The sequence below is a fragment of the Pieris brassicae genome, chromosome Z (assembly GCF_905147105.1).
Source record: "Pieris brassicae chromosome Z, ilPieBrab1.1, whole genome shotgun sequence".
NCBI classification, from domain to species: Eukaryota; Metazoa; Arthropoda; class Insecta; order Lepidoptera; family Pieridae; genus Pieris; species Pieris brassicae.
The window spans coordinates 10119492-10140331 of record NC_059680.1 but is presented as its reverse complement, the minus strand read 5'-3'; the positions used below and the strand labels follow the sequence as shown (position 1 = coordinate 10140331).

The following is a 20840-nucleotide window of genomic DNA, read 5'->3' as shown; positions in this document are numbered from 1 at the left end:
AGAGGAGAGTGGAGGAAGTTGTGCGGAGCGACATACCTGACCTTCAAACCTATGGACTATTTTAAATTAACAGCTGGGTTAACTGCTATTGTGTAAAATCAATCATAAATATTTTATTATTTTTATAATAAATATTAAATGATATTTCGTAAAGGTTATTTAATTATAATCGTTAGTGACTATAATCCTAATTGCATTTTTATTTATTAAACTACAATTTAGTATAGTTAAAACTAAGTTAAATTGTAATCGTAAATATTTTAATAATTGTGGCTAACGTAGGATTTTTAACTGACGTCGTAGATTCGAAGCGTGGTTGTCAACTAATGAACCTATCTATGTCTTACTGCTTGTTGATATGGTGTAGGAAAATATAGTAGAAATTGTCTTAGCCCCAATAATCCTTGGTTGCCTTGCTGACCGCCTTAGTGGTTAACATGAAGGCCCTAGGCTCGTTCCCCGGCGCATTTGATATACAGTTGGAAGATATATAAGGCTGATCACCTACTTTCCTTAAAATATCCGACCGTAAGACTTACCGCGACCTAAAAACGCTATTTTAAGTAAATTATATAATAATGATTATACATTGATATACTAAAATATACACACATTATAATAAAATTTCTACTTTATCGACCAATGCCACTTAGGTCTTCTTATAAGTAGCACAAACAGTTTATAATAATTAAGCCCCAATATTCACGAATATAAATTAAGCCCAATAATTCATGGCCCACTTAAAAAGGCTCGTTAATACAATAATAAAAACGTTAACCAAAACCCTCACACAATTCTTAAACAAACTCAAATGAAATAATAACGCAACACATATCTTACTTTCAATCGACACCTCATTTTTTATCCGACTAATGCCCGACGAATCGCCGCGGACAAAAATTACGCCCGAATCACCTTTTTTTAACTTCCGGCCGAGATAACGGTCAAAACACCTTTACATTGTTAATAAGAGTTACGAACGCTTAGCGACGACCGACAATTGCTTATAATATAGAATTGTTTCTCTAAGCTTTCAATTAGATTACATTAGAACAATTTCCTGGGATCGAGAATAAATTGTGAGATTAATCGTGAATGTCTCCGCGCGGAAGGCATGCAATACCCTTAATTCCGGGTCGAATAAAAGGGTCGCAACAAATTTCCAGGAAACTGCTTCATCCACAAACCGATGAGCTATGATTGCGCCGCGTTGCGCGGTCAGCGCGGTGTGGAAAGTGTGTCCAAACAACAATAAATGCATTTAGCTCGGCCATTGTTTGATTTATTATGGAACCGTGTAGGTAATATTTTATAGGAGTGTGAGGGCGCGCGTCGGCCTCCGCGGGACGTCGGGAAATCGGGAAAAGCCGAAGATTTATGAGCGGGTGAGCCGCAGGCAGGACGCGGGTGACCGCTCGGCCACTCCGACTGTTTGTCTAGTCATTAAAGTCGGCAAGCGAACGTTTAGTGCGAAGATGCGGAGAAATTAACGCTGTTAAGGTGCGAGGGTAATGGACCGGTCATTGTTTGTAAATGATTACGGCGTTAAACTGACACGAGAGCTGACAGATTTTATTTGCATGGCCATGTATTTCAATCGGATATGAAGAGCGCTTATATAGCCGGTAGATAAGGCCACAGAAGTGTGCGTCTGGATATCTATATACAACAAACAAAGTGTCAATCACAGCGAGGCGGTCTCTTACAACGTTTTATCAGTTGTCAAATAACCTAACGCATTTATGTCAAATCGTAGATGTTGTGATAAACACACCTACGGACTGTTGCGTCATCGCGATGGCGGCTGATATAGAAGTAGACACGTTGTTACTAAAAAATCGATAGGTTCCATGCTATCTAGTAAGATATGACAAATGTGAATCTTGTAATAAGAGTTTAGCTACACGAAAACTTGTCTGGTAAGAGTTTGGTAAATTGTGGGAAAAAACATAGAAACATGTTGCCGAGGATGAGAGACAAGTGGCCGAATTTTGACGAGGCCTTCACTCCGTCGGAGTTCGTTAATTCATGTTAAACATGATACATGGACTTAGTGTAATCCTGATTATTTTATTATTTATTTTATAATATCGTACAAATAGTGGAACGCGGCCAAAACTGCCATAAATAACGCTCAGTTGTGTGGAGTGGAGTTTCGAATTTTGGTATGAATTAGAAATTAAATACATAGTGCAAAACAAACAAACCTGACAACACACTCAACATACTTAACCTATAGTGCAAAACGGACCTTATAACACACTTAAAATACTTAAAGTGGAAACTGCCCGCGTCTTAAGTCAAAAACGTCTGCTTGGAGTGGTCCAGAGAGAACGCCCTAGTACTAACCTACTCGAATAAAAGCAATTTTTTTTAATTTTATAAATCAGTAATACTTATTAACACACAAAAGTACAATACAAGTATACAATCTGGGTTTAGGTCTGTTTATGTATAAAAATACGTTTATACGTAAATATTAAAAATTTGTCCATTTTTTTTTAATATCTTATAATATATAAAAATCTGAAACCTCCACTTTTTGCTGACAAACTATATTCCATTACTTTTAAAACTTTTCCAAGTGTCCAAGGCGGATAACAAATAAAACAGCCTCGATGTTATTTTTAAATCCACCATTTGAAAGGCCATCCATTGGTTATACCGTTTCACCATTATTGGTTAAAATAAAAAAATATTTTGTTTTTATTATAATGTTTAATTTAATTCTATAAAGTACTAATAATATTATGGTAGCAGACTGAAAAAATCATTACATTCTGATATCTCAAAAGTACATTACCAACAATTAAGCCTACTTATTTTTTAAAAATTCTAATACAATTAATCTATACTGAGAGTAATAACCATAAAATTGCATACTAATAATCGTTAACAAAAATGCTATTTATATTTTATTAAGAATATATGAAATGTTCCTTACATAGATAACTCTAGATAGCAAAACCCTTAAACCATAACTAATCTTGCACAGCTTAACAAACTATTCCCTTTAATTTGATAATTAGATGCGAGATCTGTTGATTAACGAATAAAAGCAAAGGCGGGACCACCCACAGGGAGACGGCTTAATAAGACACTCATTAACACCTTAATGGCTATTTTGAATTCGCTTCATTTCGTACTTTTATTTTTTCTTGTCTCTTTTCCACCGTTTGCGTGCAACCGTCCCGTTCCTGCGCCCTTTAATTGAATTTTTCTAATTCTCTTTAACATAAGATTAGTGACGTATTTAAATTGGTGTTCTGTTACGAATCGGTCCGGAGTCTTATCAAGCGCTTAATTTACTTATGATAATGAAGTTCAAGTTGGAATTGATTTTAGATGACGCGTTTTTAACAAAGTAAAATAAAGACAGGGTAGTGTTGGCGGTGGATTCAGCGTGCGACTCTCATCCCTGAGGTCGTAGGTTCGATCCACGGCAGTGCACCAATGGACTTTATATATGCGCATTTAACATTCGCTCGAACGGTGAAGGAAAACATCGGCTTGCCTTATACGCAAAAAGTGCGTCAGGCACAGGAGGCTTATCACCTACTAGCCGATTAGATTAACAAATGATCATGAAACAGATATAGAAATCTGAGGCCCAGGCCTAAAAAAGTTGCAGTGCCATAGATTTATTATTTTAAATAAAGAAAACGTAAAAAGGTAAGGTTTCTGTAGACGTATCAATTGTCATCTTGTGTTGTAGTATAAAATAAAGATATCTTATATAGATTGGCAGTTTATTTAGTATCAGAGATATCCGTTAGTAATGATAGTTGTGGAAATGTAACGCAACGCAGCTGTTTTCAATGCACGGCGTGAAAGATTTTATATTTCAGTTTTAATATTAAGCGGAAACTCACCCTGAATCCCGAGCGATTCTTGCACAATTAACACATGTCCGTATGATAAAGCAAAAGGAAACTGAGTGTGTAGAAGGCTGATCACGAACTTGCCAATAATATTAAATATAAGCTTTAAGCCAAACTGTAAATATGGCCTAATAAATTAATAATATTGACATAAAGTTAAACCAACATTCGTGACAACAACATGTCAGAGACGAATATTTTTCCCAATTGAATCATATTTTAATTGATCGCATTTCTTATATATTGACATAATCTTCGTAATCATCTACACAATCATTAAGAGGCATAATGACGTCAATGAATTAACATAAATCCGAATGGCTGCGTGTTGACAAAATGAAATTGCTTTGTAAAAAACCAAGCATATTGATTATCAAAGGCACACAATAGATAAAAGATGGCGATGATCATTGTTGTTAAGTTCCCTGCGACAGACGGCGCCACCGGAGTCGCTCGTATACTAAAATGGCAGTTGAATATTTTCGCTCGCAAAGATTTAAAGCTTGCGTTATTCAAAATTGAAACCTAAGTGCACGCACATAAGTCGAGTTCACGTTAAATACTATGAAGACTTATGAAGTCAGACACAGTATATTTGTGGCGGAGCGCCGTCATTGTTCGCTAAATTGTCTCTTGCACGGAACCGGCCGGGCTTGTCGTGAGTTAGGTATGAGCACACAGCACACAATGACAGCGTACATACATTTAAACACCTGTTATTAAACATGCACGGGGTCACAACTCACAGAGCGTAGGTACTCAGAAACCTCGTTAAATACAATGACAGATAGAGATCGCTGCCAGCGATTTAGGATGCATCAACAATTACTGCGCACGGTGATATTATAATTATAAAGTTCAACAAACTTATTGAATTATATTCTGGCCTATCTGACCTACAAAAAGCATCAGTTGTAAAACAATGGAAAAGTGATTTATAAAATTCCTCCAACTCTCAAGATTAAGACGGGAAACTTCCGTTTAACACTTGTCGAAAACCGGATCATCTTTCGTTCAATAGGATTTTCTGGGCTTAGTATATTTCACATGTGCGACGTGTATAAATCGTTCGAATCAAATTGACTTGATCTTCTTATAATACGGAATTGTTCAGAAATCGAATGTTGTTGACGCAGGATTTTTTCTACTTTCCTGTGGTCTCTAGCGACATGGCTCAAGCCCCTTCTAAGGATTAACACTTCCACACACGGGAACCGCTCATTTGTCCCCTAGTCTAGAGACAAGGTGCAAAGTGACGTATCTCTACGAAACCGCGGTCTGAATTGACACTAAGAACTTGACTCGGAAAAATAAGGCGTACTTATAACATTGCAAGCGAGTGGTCAAGGCTGAGCGAGAGTGTAATTGGTATAATAATGGCGGTTGTATTTCGAATATATTTTCGAGTTTAAATATTAATGTTTCGTGACAAGGTGGCGGCGCAAGTTTCGAGGTGTCGGTAGTTTTCTGGCCCGGCGCTCACGGACCGGTTGGATGCACGCCACGCTATACCCAAAACCAAACGAGGAGAAAAAACGTTAAAACTTACTCCGACACAATCCCGCTATTATTTAGCCACATTCATTTTAAAAAAAAACTATATTCGATGGCCAAAACATCGTAAGCCCCTCGAGAAATTAGACAATAATAATGTAGTCTAGTTTAAAGAACTGTATCGCCTTTGAAAATTAATATGACTTACCAAAGGTGAATAAAAAGCTGAACTATCGACGCCAATACTTGGATACGGATTTTGGTCTGTAGATGGGTATGGGGCGCCGTATACGCCCACCGCGGCGCTTGACAACCGAGGGTATGAGGAGAGAGCAAGTCTTGCTCCATCATACTGGCAGGAACAAACTGTTTGACCGGAGACCGGGTCTGTGATTATAGGCCGAGGGGTATCGCAACACGATGCGGCCGGTGTACTGGCATGGCTTCCAGCTCCGGGTGACAGAGCGCCGCCAACGACGCCAGAGCCCCCTGGTGAAAGTGGTGGGGCGGAACTGGAACCACCGTCTGGTGAGGTTGCCGCTCCACCATTGCCCGCCCCGCTACTGCCAACCAGCAACTGAAATCGAAGCATATTTATAAGTAAAAAAAAATATTCTTATTAGGCACTTTAGTCTAGTGAAGTGTATATCTCCTGGGTTATCTCTGTAAGATTATATATCTACTACGATGACGCATGTGTAAATGAACGTGAAATTTAATGAAAAATACGATTTAACCTATTCTTTAAGCGCTCTTTCAACGCTCTAAGCCAATAGAAATAAAATATTGCGATAAATGTGTACATCTATCATCCCATAACGACTCATTGAGATTTTTTTAAATATAAACCACTGAATTGAACCGTTGATTCTCATTTGAATTTCTTGAATAAGTGTGCATCTTTATCCGTCAACATAAAGGCTATTTTACGATAATGTTCGGACATAACCTCTTTTGAAGTAGAGAAAAGATTCGATCAGAATAAGTGAAAACTCACCATTCATTCCATCCAATATTTATTGTTGAATTTGAATGGCATTAAACACATAATAAAAATAAATAATTGCCGCCGTAAGGACCTGTTTATTTCACGATCTTACTGTAATAAACGTATTTACGTTTAATTGGGTCTTAGTGGATGTGGAATGTTAAAAGGTACAGTCAATAGGTTTTTTTAATACAATATTGATTATAATAACGTCACAGATTATTTAGAAACAATTGACTGTGTATAAAAAAAGTATAGATACTTAAAGTATCTATTTCCAAAACACAAATATACAGTATTAACTTTTAATGCTGGCAACATTTCCTCACTGTATTGCGATATGTATTATTAATTCGTACTTTTATAGTCTCCATCGGACAATTCAACAATATTTTTCCGATCCGAACATGTATTAGCTGAGTTCGATCTCGAGAGGTTTTCAAACAGACAGAGAAGGCTCCCAAGCACAAAATGTTTTATTGTTTATTGATTTTACAAGCTATATTGTTCAAAGATTTAAAAAAAATCTTCTGAAGATTAGTATATCATTTATTTTCATAAAGAACGTATATATGTGTATGACTTTGTTAAACTTATTTTTAAGTAGTTAGGTAGTTTAAGTACTTAGTTTAATAGTTTTCGTACCACGTGTTTTATTTATTAGCCTAAAACTAGTTATACAGTTGTATCAGAATCTGAATATTACTTAAGATGTAACCTTGGATATAAAGATAAACATCTCAGATCAAATCTCATGAGGACAAAACGCGATAACAATAAATTAATTATTAATGAGCAGAATTATCAAAATCAATAGAAATTTTTACGAGTGTTGTACACTTTAAAAAACACAGCTTATCACTGTTTCTGTGATAATTAACAGCGGTCTTTAAAGTCAATCATATTAAATCATATAGTCATATTTCATAAACTCTTTTCAATATGTAAATTTGTGTCCAAACACTAATCTCTATCTATGATTGAGGCGTCAAAAAGAAAAAGGTTAGGAAGGATGGATATCCAAAAGTCAGCCTAAAAGATTTTTGCAGATATTGTTTTTAGATAACTAATAATATTTAATTATCGGACAATTTAAATAGCAAACAACACTTACTTGTGTGAGTCTTTTTTTATATACAACTGAACAGACGATTGACGGAAATGAACTCATATTATACTGTCTATGAAAATACAATTGTGAAACTGTTACTCCAAGTAGCGTAAATACTCCCTAGTATCATAACAGTTACTTTCTGTCATCCTCTAGCATATACTGCAGTGCGTGAAATAGATACTCATTAGGTATCTATTTCAAGCCCTGCATACGCACAATCCTATTGATTAGTGTTTTTATCACGTCTTGATATCGCATTGATCACATATAAATAGTTATATGATCCCAACATCATATATTTAGTTCAAATGAAATTACTACATTGCTGTGACAAATAGCTGTAGATTGATATTTTTAAATGTGATTAAATACTATTTGCTGTTCTATATCAAAACCTAGTATTAATTAAACTGGTTAAGTAAACTTAACCAGATCATTGGCATTTTTCAACACACATGTATGCTGTGACTGTGTTCTAGCTTTAACTGTTTTAACAAGATCTAACAAAACCTGCAGAGTTTTAGACCCAAAAGCTTTGTGGTTTTTATACACGCTGAAAGAAAGCAAAGAAACAGGGGATAGTCAGAGATTTAACTCATGGAGGATCCTTTAGGATGGAGATCTTGCTCTCCACATTCAACAACATGCAAATTATATATATTATACAATTAAAATTTCGTTATCAAAGGCAAAAATATTACAGATTTAAATATAATCACGTTCCCATGTAGATTTCTGATCTGATAGATTTTTAAGTCTAGCATTTAATAAAACGAAAGAAGCAGTTTTTCATACACAGTTATATAAGGCCTATTATACATTGGTAAGTAAGTAAGGCTTCGAATCAAAACAAAAACTTGCAAAGCCTTGTTGTTCGAGGTTGCGAACATAATTTCTATGGCTTGACGCACATTAACTGCTTGATGGATTATATGTGCGTTGAAAGGCACTTTTGATAGGGTTAAATAAATTTATAATAAACTCGTAGAATCGAACGGAAATGAAAATTAACGATAAAATGCTGAGTATAACGCTTTATTTAAGTCCTGTTTTTCTTTGTACCAGGTCAAAATTCAATCAATAATGCTATTTCGGTAAATTTTCAGTACAATTAGGATTTTTAATCCATTCAAAACTCCATTTCAAACATAATATTTACTCGAAATACTTCAATGATACTCCTAAGTACCCTCTACCGTACTTCAACTAGATATGACAAATAAAAACATGTTTATTTATCATATATACTTAAACTTTTGGCGGTAAAAGATTAAAGGGAGTGAAGAGGTCGAAAGGACGTTGAAAGATTTGGTCAAACATTGGGGTAGAGTTAGAAATAATAGCCAAGTACGCATACCTACGTTATAGGGTTGGCTATGTTACAAATAATAACTGGCGATTAACATTGTCTTGATACTCTGTGCAAAAAAAAATTACAAATTTAAAATACCCAAATGTTAGATGTGTCGTCACTGTTCATGAAAAACAAAAAGGAATAAAGTTATTTTTTTTAATGGAAACAAGACAATTTACAAAATTAAAAATGTTAAACAAATATCATGTGTTTAGGACAGTTTTAGTATTTAGTAAAATTGTACTGTGTGAAGAAGAATAAAATTTGAAAATGGAATCTTAGGTGTGCCATTGACATCCCTAACGGAATACTTCACCCACTAATGCTCCGTTTGAGCACTGATGTGTTTTCTCTAAACAAAGCGAAACGTCTTTAGAGCCTTTTGTTTGATACTACATTATGGATGAACGAGTTTCAACATACCATGTAGGTACAAGACCCTATCGCGGTTAAGTCGTGCCTTTTCAGGCCAGTACATTAGAGTATTTATTTATTTCAGACTGGAAATGCGGCTTAGGAAAGTTATTTAAAGTATATAAAAATAGTTTTAATGTTATTTAACGAAAACATATATTTTTATTGTTGCATATATATATAGGTAAAATTAAAAGTACAGCTGAGCTATCAAAAACGTATTTAATGACATACGACAATCTTAGTTAGCGTCACAATCTTACCCTATATGTTTGATTGACATTAACTTAACTGCAATACATAGTTTTGTCAATACCTGTCAGATTTAACAGCTCAATGAGAATTTATCATTTCATTCAGTTGACACGAATTCTTTTTAAATTTCGTATGTTCGTGTTTTGTTTCATTCCGAATCCGTAGCCTTCAACTGAGCTTTCATGTGCTACACTATGTAGTCGAAGCTATGCACCCAGAAGCCTAAAGCTGATTAGTATCATAGAATAATTGAACAAAAAAAGTGTATTTATTCGAATCCAAATTATCACAGTGACAATCGTCACACATAGACAAGACTCTGGAAACCAGCTATTTTCTGTAATCTATAGTTATCTATAGCGTGTATTCCAGTAATTAGTAGTATCTACCGCGTTATTACAGGTCGTACTGATATTTAGCTATCACTGATTCACCCGGCAACTGATAACGTTACAATGTGGTATGGTGTCATTGGATTATAAACTCTATCCGAATTGTTATAAAGGGTTAAATTTCATGTGATAATTAATAAGTGAATCATGTTAGTGATCGATTGTATGTGTTATTATTAGAATAAATAATAGGTTAGGGGTTATTTACGGTATATAACGGTAATAGATGGGGGAAAACAGTGCGACAACCGATGTTTGGCTTTGCTAAAGTACTGTTCGGTAATTTTTAATACAACAGAACATGTCCTTTCGCAGTTTTACCGTAAATGTGTTTTATTTTATCTATCGACTTTTGTCATGTGAACATTACGTTTTTTTATTACTAATCTGTCAAAACATAGAAACTAAATCAACAAATTAATAGAAACTAAAGTGACCTCAAAATAACAATTGAACTAGTTCCAGCAATTTAGTACATACTACATTGTAATTTTTCCAACAACATCAATGTATTATAGCCTGATAACGTATGTTTGTAGCGAATAAACTCAAAGGGTTCTATACCGAAATAATAAATTCTTTGACCATTAGAATTCACCATTATCAATAAGGCATTTAATAATATTTTCTAGTTTACCTAAATGGAAGTGACAGGCTACTTATAGATATTTTAATTACTTAAAAAGATCAACATTTCTTATTATTAAACAACTGCCTAAAATATAAAGTTTAGTAATGACGTCAAAGTATAATTACCTTCAATTCATAAAAAAACCAATGCTATACTCAGTAAACAGAGAGTATTATTACTTAGTGGGGTGACTCGGCAAACAGAAGTTTCAATAAAACTACCCAGAGAGGACACAGCAAACACTACAGGCTACGACTTCACTTAAATTAAATAAAAAAAGCTTTATTTAGCCCAATCTGTCAAGTGAAAAGTGTTCCGCAAAGAGAGGGAGAGTTAATGTTTTATGGGCGTTTATTAGATATTATGGGGTGAAAAACAATACGTAGGGGAAGTGTTATAATCAGAATGGATTTATTTCGTATTAACTAGTGTTGTGGCCCTTGTACAGATACTGGAGATTTGTCAATCAAGACTTTAATTAAAAGGGTGCAAATGGTGTTTTCTATTAAGTTATCTTCGTATGAACAGGCATATGTTACTCTGCGATTTGGATATCTAATTAACTAGAGGTTTTTTGTTAGCGCCCGTCATCCGTTAACGGATACTGTTATGGAAGTATCATTGGTCTGGAGGCCTAATGTGAGCTTCAATAAATTGTGATACTAGTTTGTAAATTGCAAGAATCATTTTCTCCACATAAAATATACGTGAAATACCATGAAAGCCTTAAGCCAGTTTACTCGATGATATGAATATTTTTTTTAATAACTTTTATACACCAGCAATAATAGGACTCAATTTTATTTTAAACCCAATTAGAAATTATTCTGCGACTGAAAACCATTTTTAAATTTACAAAAAATATATTTTTACATCACGTTTAATACGTAGAAGACATATCTGTGACATGAATTGTATTATTTATAATTACTTGTAAAATTGTTATGATATCTTTAAATATTATCTTCTTAGCTGGTTTTTATATTAATAAGTTTTTATTGTGTGTATTAGCATTAAGTTACGCTAAAAATAGAAAATAAGAAAATAAAATATATAAATAAATGTTATAATAGACATTGTAAAGATACATTCGGTGATAAGAGAATGCCAGAGATTCTATAAGATAAGAATGAATAGCAGTTGCTAAGTCCGGTCCATAAGGATATTATTAGAATATCACTTCCTATGTATGTTTGTTAATTCCGTTTTCTTCGATGAATTTGAGAGATAACAATGCTTAGGTCAGTCGAAAATATTTTATAAATATTTAACAGCAAATGAAAACCTCCTTTGAGCATTTAGAAAGGTTTCAAACGCAGCGTTAAACTCAATCAGTGTTGTACAGTTTTTTACTCTTGTTGTGTCACATAACACATCGCTAAGATCTCTTTGCAATCTGATAACAGACATTTATCACATTTTGAAGGTGTTACCTCATTAGTATTAATGATATGTTAATGAGTTTTATATCTACTTTTAATGATAATTATTTTGTTGTGAGAAAAAAAATCAACTTCTCAACAAGCTAAGGTGAGGGTTATGCTCGAGAAATAAAGGGATCCATAGAAGAACTAAACTCCTGGAAGGCAAAAAAGTCCTGGAATGCAGGCTTTGGACCAGTCAGCAAAGCGTTAGATTGCCAGATGGTGGATAATGACCTGGTGAGGGTGAAGGGAAGGCGTTGGGTGCAAAGCGCGGGAAATCGGTAGTACTGGAATTCTAGGGTAGAGGTCTATATACGAACGAACGAACGAGAAAAGTTCAATTAATATGTATTCGAAAAAGTTTTCGAAATCATTTACATTTTACGTAGGTATACCTACATAGTAATGCTAAACTTTTTATACGTGAGTTTTGCATAACTTTCCATTCGTGCCTTAGTGTCTGTTTATGCCTCTTTGTGCCGAATTATAGCTAGCTCGCTCCCAGCTTTGGGAGTGTTGTTGACCGCTTTTATAAAATAAGTTTTCACCAGTAAAATTTTGGACTTACAGCTTTAACCCACGGAGGCGGTGTGTAATTGTTGGGCGTGGTCAAAGTACGACTAGATACCCCAGCCAATGGCCTTTCAGCGTCAATATTTGATGAGGTCCGAAGCATGTCCACCACGGCGAACGTCGGTCATTCGCATTTTAAATAATATATTAGGAGTGTTACACCGTAGTTTTCTATTTCATATTTAACAATGTATTGATTTTAGGTGTTTGTTGTTGCCTTCAAGACGAAATATATATTTGTGCGCGATATATCGAAACGAGCTATGTTTTATATATTATATAAAATAAATATATTTTATATAGACGTTAAATGTTTTTAGACTCAGAAAGTTCAAATTCTACTATAAACTATTTTTTTATCGTAAATTTATCAGAGTTGAAACATACTGATTTTATCAGTAGGCATATCCACATATACTGATAAATTTATGATTCAATTTGCTTTCAGCCTTCTGGACTCCAACGTATACCTTAAAGTTGTTTATCGTAAGCTAACCATCCAAGCATAGTTTTGACTCGACAAATCTACGTTCATAAATATAATTTATATTAGTTTAAGCTTCGTTCCTTGAAGCGCAGTGTTCGCCTACGAGTGGCTTTAGCGTGCGCCTCTGATCCCTGGTGTTCGACCCCCGGCTGTGCACCAATGGTCCTTCATTCTATGTGCGCATTTAACATTCGCTCGAACGATGTAGGAAAACAGCGTTAAGAAACCGGCTTGCCTTAGACCATCGGTACACGAGGCTGATCACCTACCTGCCTATTAGATTAACAAATGATCATGAAACAGACATAAAAGGCATGAGGCCCAGACCTAAAAAGGTTGTGGCACCACTATTTTTTTAAAGTATCCGTCAGTATCACTTTACTGCCAATTAAACTAGGACAGCTAAGTATGTTTCTTTGAGTAAAATACGCTGCGTTCTTAACCTTATTATGAGGTTAAAGTGGCTAAGACACTATTAAGCACATACCTAACTTTCACAGTTTCACACTGCATATAGAATTATGTAGCTATAGTTAATGAAAAATGGCGCGAGTACCAGCTAACGAAAGGTGATTTAGCAAGAATGATACATAAAATCAAAAATCATTCCTAATACTAAAGTAACTACAGCTTACTATTTTTATTTTTTATCGAACTAAACGTCAACAGGATCGTTCGAATGTTTGACACGAGCTCCAACCGACACGAACGTTTGAACGAGCTCGAACGGACACGAACGTTTGAACGAGCTCGAACGGACACGAACGTTTGAAGGAGCTCGATCGAACGATTTGGGAACGAATGCTAGATAAAACTATGGCTAAATATACTAAACGGCTGAGTTTCTTGCCCGTTCATCTCAGAACAAGGCGTCCTGGTAGTTTTGCGTACGGATTGCGTAGGTTTGCTCTTTCGCGAATTTTGTAAACGTTTTTGACATTCATAAGCATGCAATAAGACGTATCTAAAATGAATATTTTATTTATACGTATTTTGATTGATTTGATTCATTGGCTGTTTTCGTTTGAGCAGTGTTGATCTAGTTACTTCATCGTGTGACACTGATCTCTTCGGTCGTAGGTTTGATTCCCGAGCACCAAAAGACTTCCTGTCTATGTATGAAACTCGTTCGGAGATCTTCGACATCGTGAGGCAACCTGCATGCCTTAGACCCAAAAACTACTTTGCCTATTAGAAAGAAACAAATGATCTTCAAACAGAAATCCAGACCGTAATAGGGTTTTTTTTAATGTTTATTTTTACCTACGGTTAAATGCTTTAGTTTACAAATAATCTTTTAAGATCTAACAACTTCTAATTGGAGATTACTAGCGTAATACGAAAACTATATTAAATTTTAAAATAGCGTAGTAAAAAGCGTTTAACAATCTAAATAACGTTGATCCAATTATACTTATTATAGTTAATTCTGGTAACAATTTTTTCCAAAGTTACGGGATATGCTAAGGAGGACATCATAATAATTAGATCGTTATCAACCGTTATTATGATATGAATTTCTGAGCATAACATTAAGAATGCATATTTTGTGTAGTGTCGAGATAATATTCAAACGGGCATAGTATGTGTCGATACATTTTATAATCAATGTAGAAAAGCCTGGGCTTAAATGCAGTAGAAATGTTTTGTTAGTATGGAGTATTATATTTCATATATAATTGAATCAGAGCAGCGTTGGCATAGTGGCATCAGCATGCGACTCTCAACCCTGAGGTCGTAGGTTCTATCCCCGGCTGTGCAGCAATGGACTTTCTTTTTTGTGAGCATCTAACATTCGTTCAAATGGTGAATGATCATCATCGTGATGAAACTAGCTAGCCTTATACCCAAAAAGTCGACAGCGATTGTTTTGTCAGGCACAGGAGGCTGATTACCATGGAACAAACATAGAAATATGAGCCCTAGACCTATATATGCCTATTGTGGCACCACTGATTTATATTCCTTTAATTTATGTACCATTACAAATTTTTTTTGAATATTAGCTAATATAGGCCTTGCAATTTCATGTGGATAAAATATCGATTGAATCGATTGATAACGAGGTATATATCCAAAATTTAAGTATCGATATTAGTGAATCCCTAGTGGTTGATTAGAATTGCCGCAGGCGAATGTGTAATCGGCCTTTAAGCGCTGGTCCTTTTAAGCACGCCATTGAAATCGATAACTAATCATTATAATGATTATGACTTGTCTTATTTTGCCCTGACGAACAGAAGTTAGGCGGAGAGATTCCACGCACGCTGGCCACGAACAGTTATTACTATGTTCCTTTGATAATTATAATTATATTGGCAAATTTGTACTTTCATTTTGTGTTTAATGTGGGTAAAAAAACATTTTATTATAATTTGAAATCTTTACTGTGGTATCTACTTTCTCCAGTGGCATCTTGTACAAACAAAATCAGGCTAGCACACTTTAAGATGTCATCGTAGAAATTCTTTCTGAGAGAAGATTTCTTTGTTGCACCAATATAACAGTGTGCCGAGCGTTGTCCAGCTTTTATAAATAAATACCAAATTTCTTAAAATTCTTTTCCTACTGTTGTACGTTAAAAACCACAGTTTTTTTTGACTAAAATACCTACTGTGGTTTAAATAATCAAGGTATCTTAAAGATTACAGTTTAAATTTACTGGAGTTAATGTATAACTGAGCGATACACTTTACTCATTAAAATGATAAATAAAACAAGTTAATTATAAGCAGTTTGGTTGTCGCTACCTCATGATCCCATGGAATTAGTATGTCACGATTATTTAGGAGTTTGCTCGAAGATCAGTATCTCATGCCTGGAGCAAAAAAGCGTTTGGGTAATTTTGGTTAAAAGCTTAAGTAGTAGCCGTAAATTTATCACGGATGCCTTCGAAAATGGCTCATAGCGTTTAATATACGCTAAGTAACGTGAGATTTCTCATTTTTGATACTAAAATATATTTGATTAAATAACAAATCGGCTCAAAATTAAGTATTTTCTCTAACTTTGATTGTACCCTTTGGAGTAGGTAGAGACTCCTTGGCCGCGGGGTTCAAGTGTACAGGCGCTTATAAAAAAAAGTTGGCGCTTGGTAGATAGTACTGGTGACATAGAGCCAGTGCTTTCCTCGCCCAACGTAAGCCTATTTTATAAATTGGTTTTTATTTTAATTTTTAGTAAGTAGTAAAGTAGTAAAAAGTAACGTTAGCGTTTACTATGAATACTTGGCTCTCGTTTAACTTGGCATTGGTATGTAGGTTCAACGCCAATAAGCAACAGATTAGATGCTATTGGCGGTCAAATTTGCAGTTTTAGCTTCATAGTGTATTTTAGATTTAAAACCGTAGTAGGTAGCAGTGACCCCAGAGGTGGTACTTTTATTGCCAATATACAATGAGCATATGTTACTCGAATAAAAAAAAAATATGTAGGTACATAGGTAATTTTAGGCAAAGCAATATACAAGTATGAGTCGTAGTCCATAGGATACATCTCACACCGTAAAGGTTATAATGATACTGACATGCATTAAGTCACGATGTGCTTGAATGACGCTTCACGAGCGCCCGTCACACCGACATGCGACATTAGTAATGCATGCCGCATGGCTCGCACCCAACGTCGCCCCGAGCCCAGCGTTGATAAATAACAATCGCGTCCGAAACAACAATTAATGGTCATTTAACGCGATTCCGTTTAATTATTGTGAGGCGAATTGCGTTATGCCGAATTCCCAATAGTTGGTCTTTCGATAATTAATTCTTGAACACGTGTCAATTGTCTATCGAATGCTTATAATCCAAATATTCAAAATACAAAAATCACTTACATGTAATGCATCGTACGGTTGGTTCATAGCAAATAACTTTAATGGAGAAATCTTCAAGCGAACTGCGAACACAATCTAAATGAAATGCAATCAGGCGCAACGCGGCAATTTGAGAAGCATGTCTCCTTAAATTATTATCGATAAATGCTAAGCTTTAACATTAATTACAGAGTAAAGAAATTAAACGTAACATGCTGCCTTCATTAATAGACTACAGTGAGTATTGTTTGCAGAAAACTTTGTCTATGTAATTATACTGCATACTTGTTACACGTCTTAGAATGGATAAGTATAGCGAGTCTAATTTATATTTTTAGAGAACAAGCATTTGTTCAACAACATTATCATGAACTACAATATTCTCTACGACTATTCTCTATAAAATTTAAATTTTCATTCTCGTAGGAGTCCTACCTGAATTATGAACAAAAAATATAATAAAAAGACACAATATTAGAGCGTTTATTCTTAAGTCAAAGAACGGTGTAATAGTAGGTCTGTTAAGACTAATGAAATAGGTTAAATAACTTGTATATTATTATGTTGGTAAGGTAGAGGCCGACGGGTGTTTCGAGTTTGGTTTATAAATAACATTTAGAGGGTGGGGCGGGGGTTCGGATTAAGAGGTCGGGACTCAATTAAACTGTGCTACCTACCGGACCCGGCTTTTATTGTGGACTTTTGTCACCTCCCACCGGATTCCCAAATAAATGGACCCACTTTACGCAGAGAGTGCGTTTGCAAAATTCGCAGTAATGTAACGTCCCATATGAACGAGAAACGGTGCGAAGATCTTGTTTGTTAAAGTAATTATCATAACCTGTACTGTGGTCATTCAGATGATACTTTTAATTATGCTAAGCCTTAATTTTATATAAAAACCGCTAACGTGAAGAGCTCTTCGGTAGATTTTATATCAAATAAGAGACCTGCTGATTTCACACATGCTTACACGCTTGGTACTTATCAGCTTTATCAGTCTTATTACAAAGGGTCACGGGACTTATTTAGAATAAAATTCTAGTTATCAATTTAATTAATTTTAAGTAAGCCTTGGACACCATTGCCATAAGAGTGCAGGTAGTCTTTGTACGCTCTTTTCTTGCAGCCCTTCAAGAAAAGAGCGTACAAATTCTTAAAAGGCCGGCAGCGCACTCGCGAGCCCTCTGGCATTGAGAGTGTCCATGGGCGGCGGTATCACTTAACATCAGGTGAGCCTCCTGCCCGTTTGCCCCCTATTTTATAAAAAAAAATGTAGCCACGCCACGTTCAACGTCATTATACTGCGCTCTCTCCATCAATGTTCCAGCCATTTTGGAGACAACAGGCGGCGCAAGAGATGCCGTTGATCCCTTGGAAGATGAAATGCTACGTTTGTGGACACGTTTGCCCCGTTTCACCTCCCATGGACAAGAAAATAGCTGGGGTGGCCGCAGAGCAAGTGGAAAATAATAAACGGCTCAAATAAAAGAGTCTTCGATTTTGTTCCCTTTAGAGTAGGGACTTGAACCCAGCTGCCAGCGTTAAAGGTACACTGCCACAGGGAACAAAGTGTTTAAATTTGTTTTAATTATTACTCTACGCACGTTAAGAAAATTGTAAACACTATATATTTACACTTATAAACAAAAATAAGAAAAAAATAATGGATGCAATAAAAAATAGCTCATTAAAACTTTCCAATAGGAAAGAGAAACGGTATTAAGTGGGTACTCAAATATCGACCAATAAGAATTGTGTGTTGTTGGAACTAATGAGAAATTTTAAATAATTATTATATTTTTATCTACTAATATTATATAGAGAGTGGGTTACATAGGGCTGTTAATGAACCGATTAAAAAAAATCTTTGCCTTATAGAACACTACGTTATTTGTTAGTCTCATAATATGCTAGCGGTATTTAGATCCGTAGTAGACCTTGGTGAGACCAGGCCGAACGTAAAGGTTTCTTACGTACGCTTTAACGAGTAGTATGGTATATTGAGTTCTTAAAAAAAGGTTGATAATTTCTACAAAAATATGTCTAACTTTTATAGTACATACAACAAGATCTCGGTCTGTCTGTTCGCGAAAATCCCAAAAACTACTGTACTAATTACAGAAAGTATTAATTGCAGTTTACACCAATATCAAGAATGATTCAAATATGACAGTTTTACCTCCACTTCGAATTTGTTCCCTTTGGAGTAGTGACTCTTGGGTCGTGGGGTTCATGTGCACAGGCGCTAATTAAAGATTTAAGTTGGTGGTAGATAGAACCGCTGACCCCAGAGCTGGTGCTTTCTTCCTTCAACGAATAAGTATCGCAATACAGTGAGGAAATATTGCCGGCGTTAAAAGTCCACTGCGACAGGGACCATACTTTTCAAACTTGTATTAATTTTCATTTATTAATTTTTAATTAGTTTTAATATTACTATGTAGGTTGAGAAAATTGTAAATACTGTATATTTAATTGTTATGATTACTAATAAACATTACCGTTTCACAGACCATAACAATACTCACTATTCATTAAAGCAGCATACAGTCCTAAATACGGACTTTAGCCATATGAATGCTTAGGCAATCTAACTTCTGGACACAACACGATTAAGACCCTTTAAAAGAACTAAACCTTTTGAGTTAATAAACGTAGTGTAGTGAATATATAATGTAATACACGAACATAGCGTCAAAACATTACAGAACACTAAGACTGTTAATGAACACTAACTTAGTTTAAGCTATTCATTAGTATTGTAGAAAATTGACTCAACATTATATTATTAGCCACAATTATTGTATAGCTCGATTATAATTCATGTAAGTCTCACTCACTTTCGTGAACTTGCAGTAATTAAAATTGAAGAAGTACGTTACGTTCAGTTTATTTAATCTATAATTAATCTGAATTTTAGCATTTATCGATCAATTATATAACCTTATTCGTGTCATTGAAAGACAGAATTAACTTGACCTTAGCTTCTGTCTAGACTGCACACGGAAGGCTGATATTCGTGTCAATGTAAGAACTAACATTAGACATGGCGCTCAGTATAAACAATTTTTAAAAGCCTTTAAGAGCGTATATAGTTTTTCAATAAAGGTATTCGTATTAACCGAGATCAATGTAGCCAGCCAACATTCGGTTAAGCGTGATTGACACCGCTGGTTTTAACCTACGAGTGCCACACAACTATACAGCTATTAAACGCCGAGCCAAATTGAATGGTCAATTTAATTCGTTCAATTAGACGGAAAATTGTTACCTGTATTGCCTTGTTTAAACTCATATGAATTGTATTGTGAAATTGCTTTGATAGCAATTGTGATTGTAACGATTGATTTTGTACCACATATACATAGGGTTGCTGGGGGAGAAGGTGTAATAAATACTATGTTTTTTTTGGACTTTATTGATTCTGATTTATGAGTTTATTTGAAATGCATTACACGTAAGACCTGTCTATGTATTTTGAGACAAATAAATAAATCAAATTTTAAACTTTAACTTTAACAGAGCAGTGTTGGCTTTAGCGTGGGTCTATCATCCCTGAGGTCGTTGGTTCGATGCCCAGCTGTGCACCAATGTGCTTTCTGTCTAATTGCGCATTTAACATTCGCACGAACGGTGAAGAAAAACAGCGTAACCGGCTTGCCTTAGAACAAAAAAGTCGACGGCCTGCGTCAGGCACAGAAGGCTAATCTCTACTTGCTACCTACTTGCCTATTAGATTTACAAATGATCATGAAACAGATACAGAAATCTGAGGCCCAGACCTAAAGAGGTTGTAGCGGCATTGATTTATTTTATTTTTAAATTTTAATTTACTTATTTAAATATTAATAATTTGCCTCTGCGATGAAATAGAAAAATTTTGCATTCAATATATATATATATAACATTCAAGTTTTTCTCTAAAAAGGCGTGGCGTGGAGATTCTCGCGTCTGTTCACTTTGTTTTCACGTTCAGAGGCGCTTGTTTCCAATAAAGCCTATTCCTTGAAATTCCATAG

The 20840-nt window shown here is 35.1% G+C and overlaps 1 protein-coding gene across 3 annotated transcripts in view; it reads right to left on the bottom strand.

The window, feature by feature from the left end:
• The window catches only part of LOC123718631 (homeobox protein caupolican-like), an 88752-nt gene that overhangs the window by 22275 nt on the left and 45637 nt on the right, over positions 1 to 20840 (bottom strand). For 2 of the 3 annotated variants that reach the window (XM_045675304.1, XM_045675305.1), the window contains exon 2: positions 5584 to 5952. In XM_045675304.1, coding sequence (XP_045531260.1) covers positions 5584 to 5952 — 369 coding nt within the window. Of the gene's footprint in view, positions 1 to 5583; positions 5953 to 16839; positions 16897 to 20840 lie in introns of those variants that run through there. The other variant, XM_045675306.1, reaches the window with a different exon arrangement.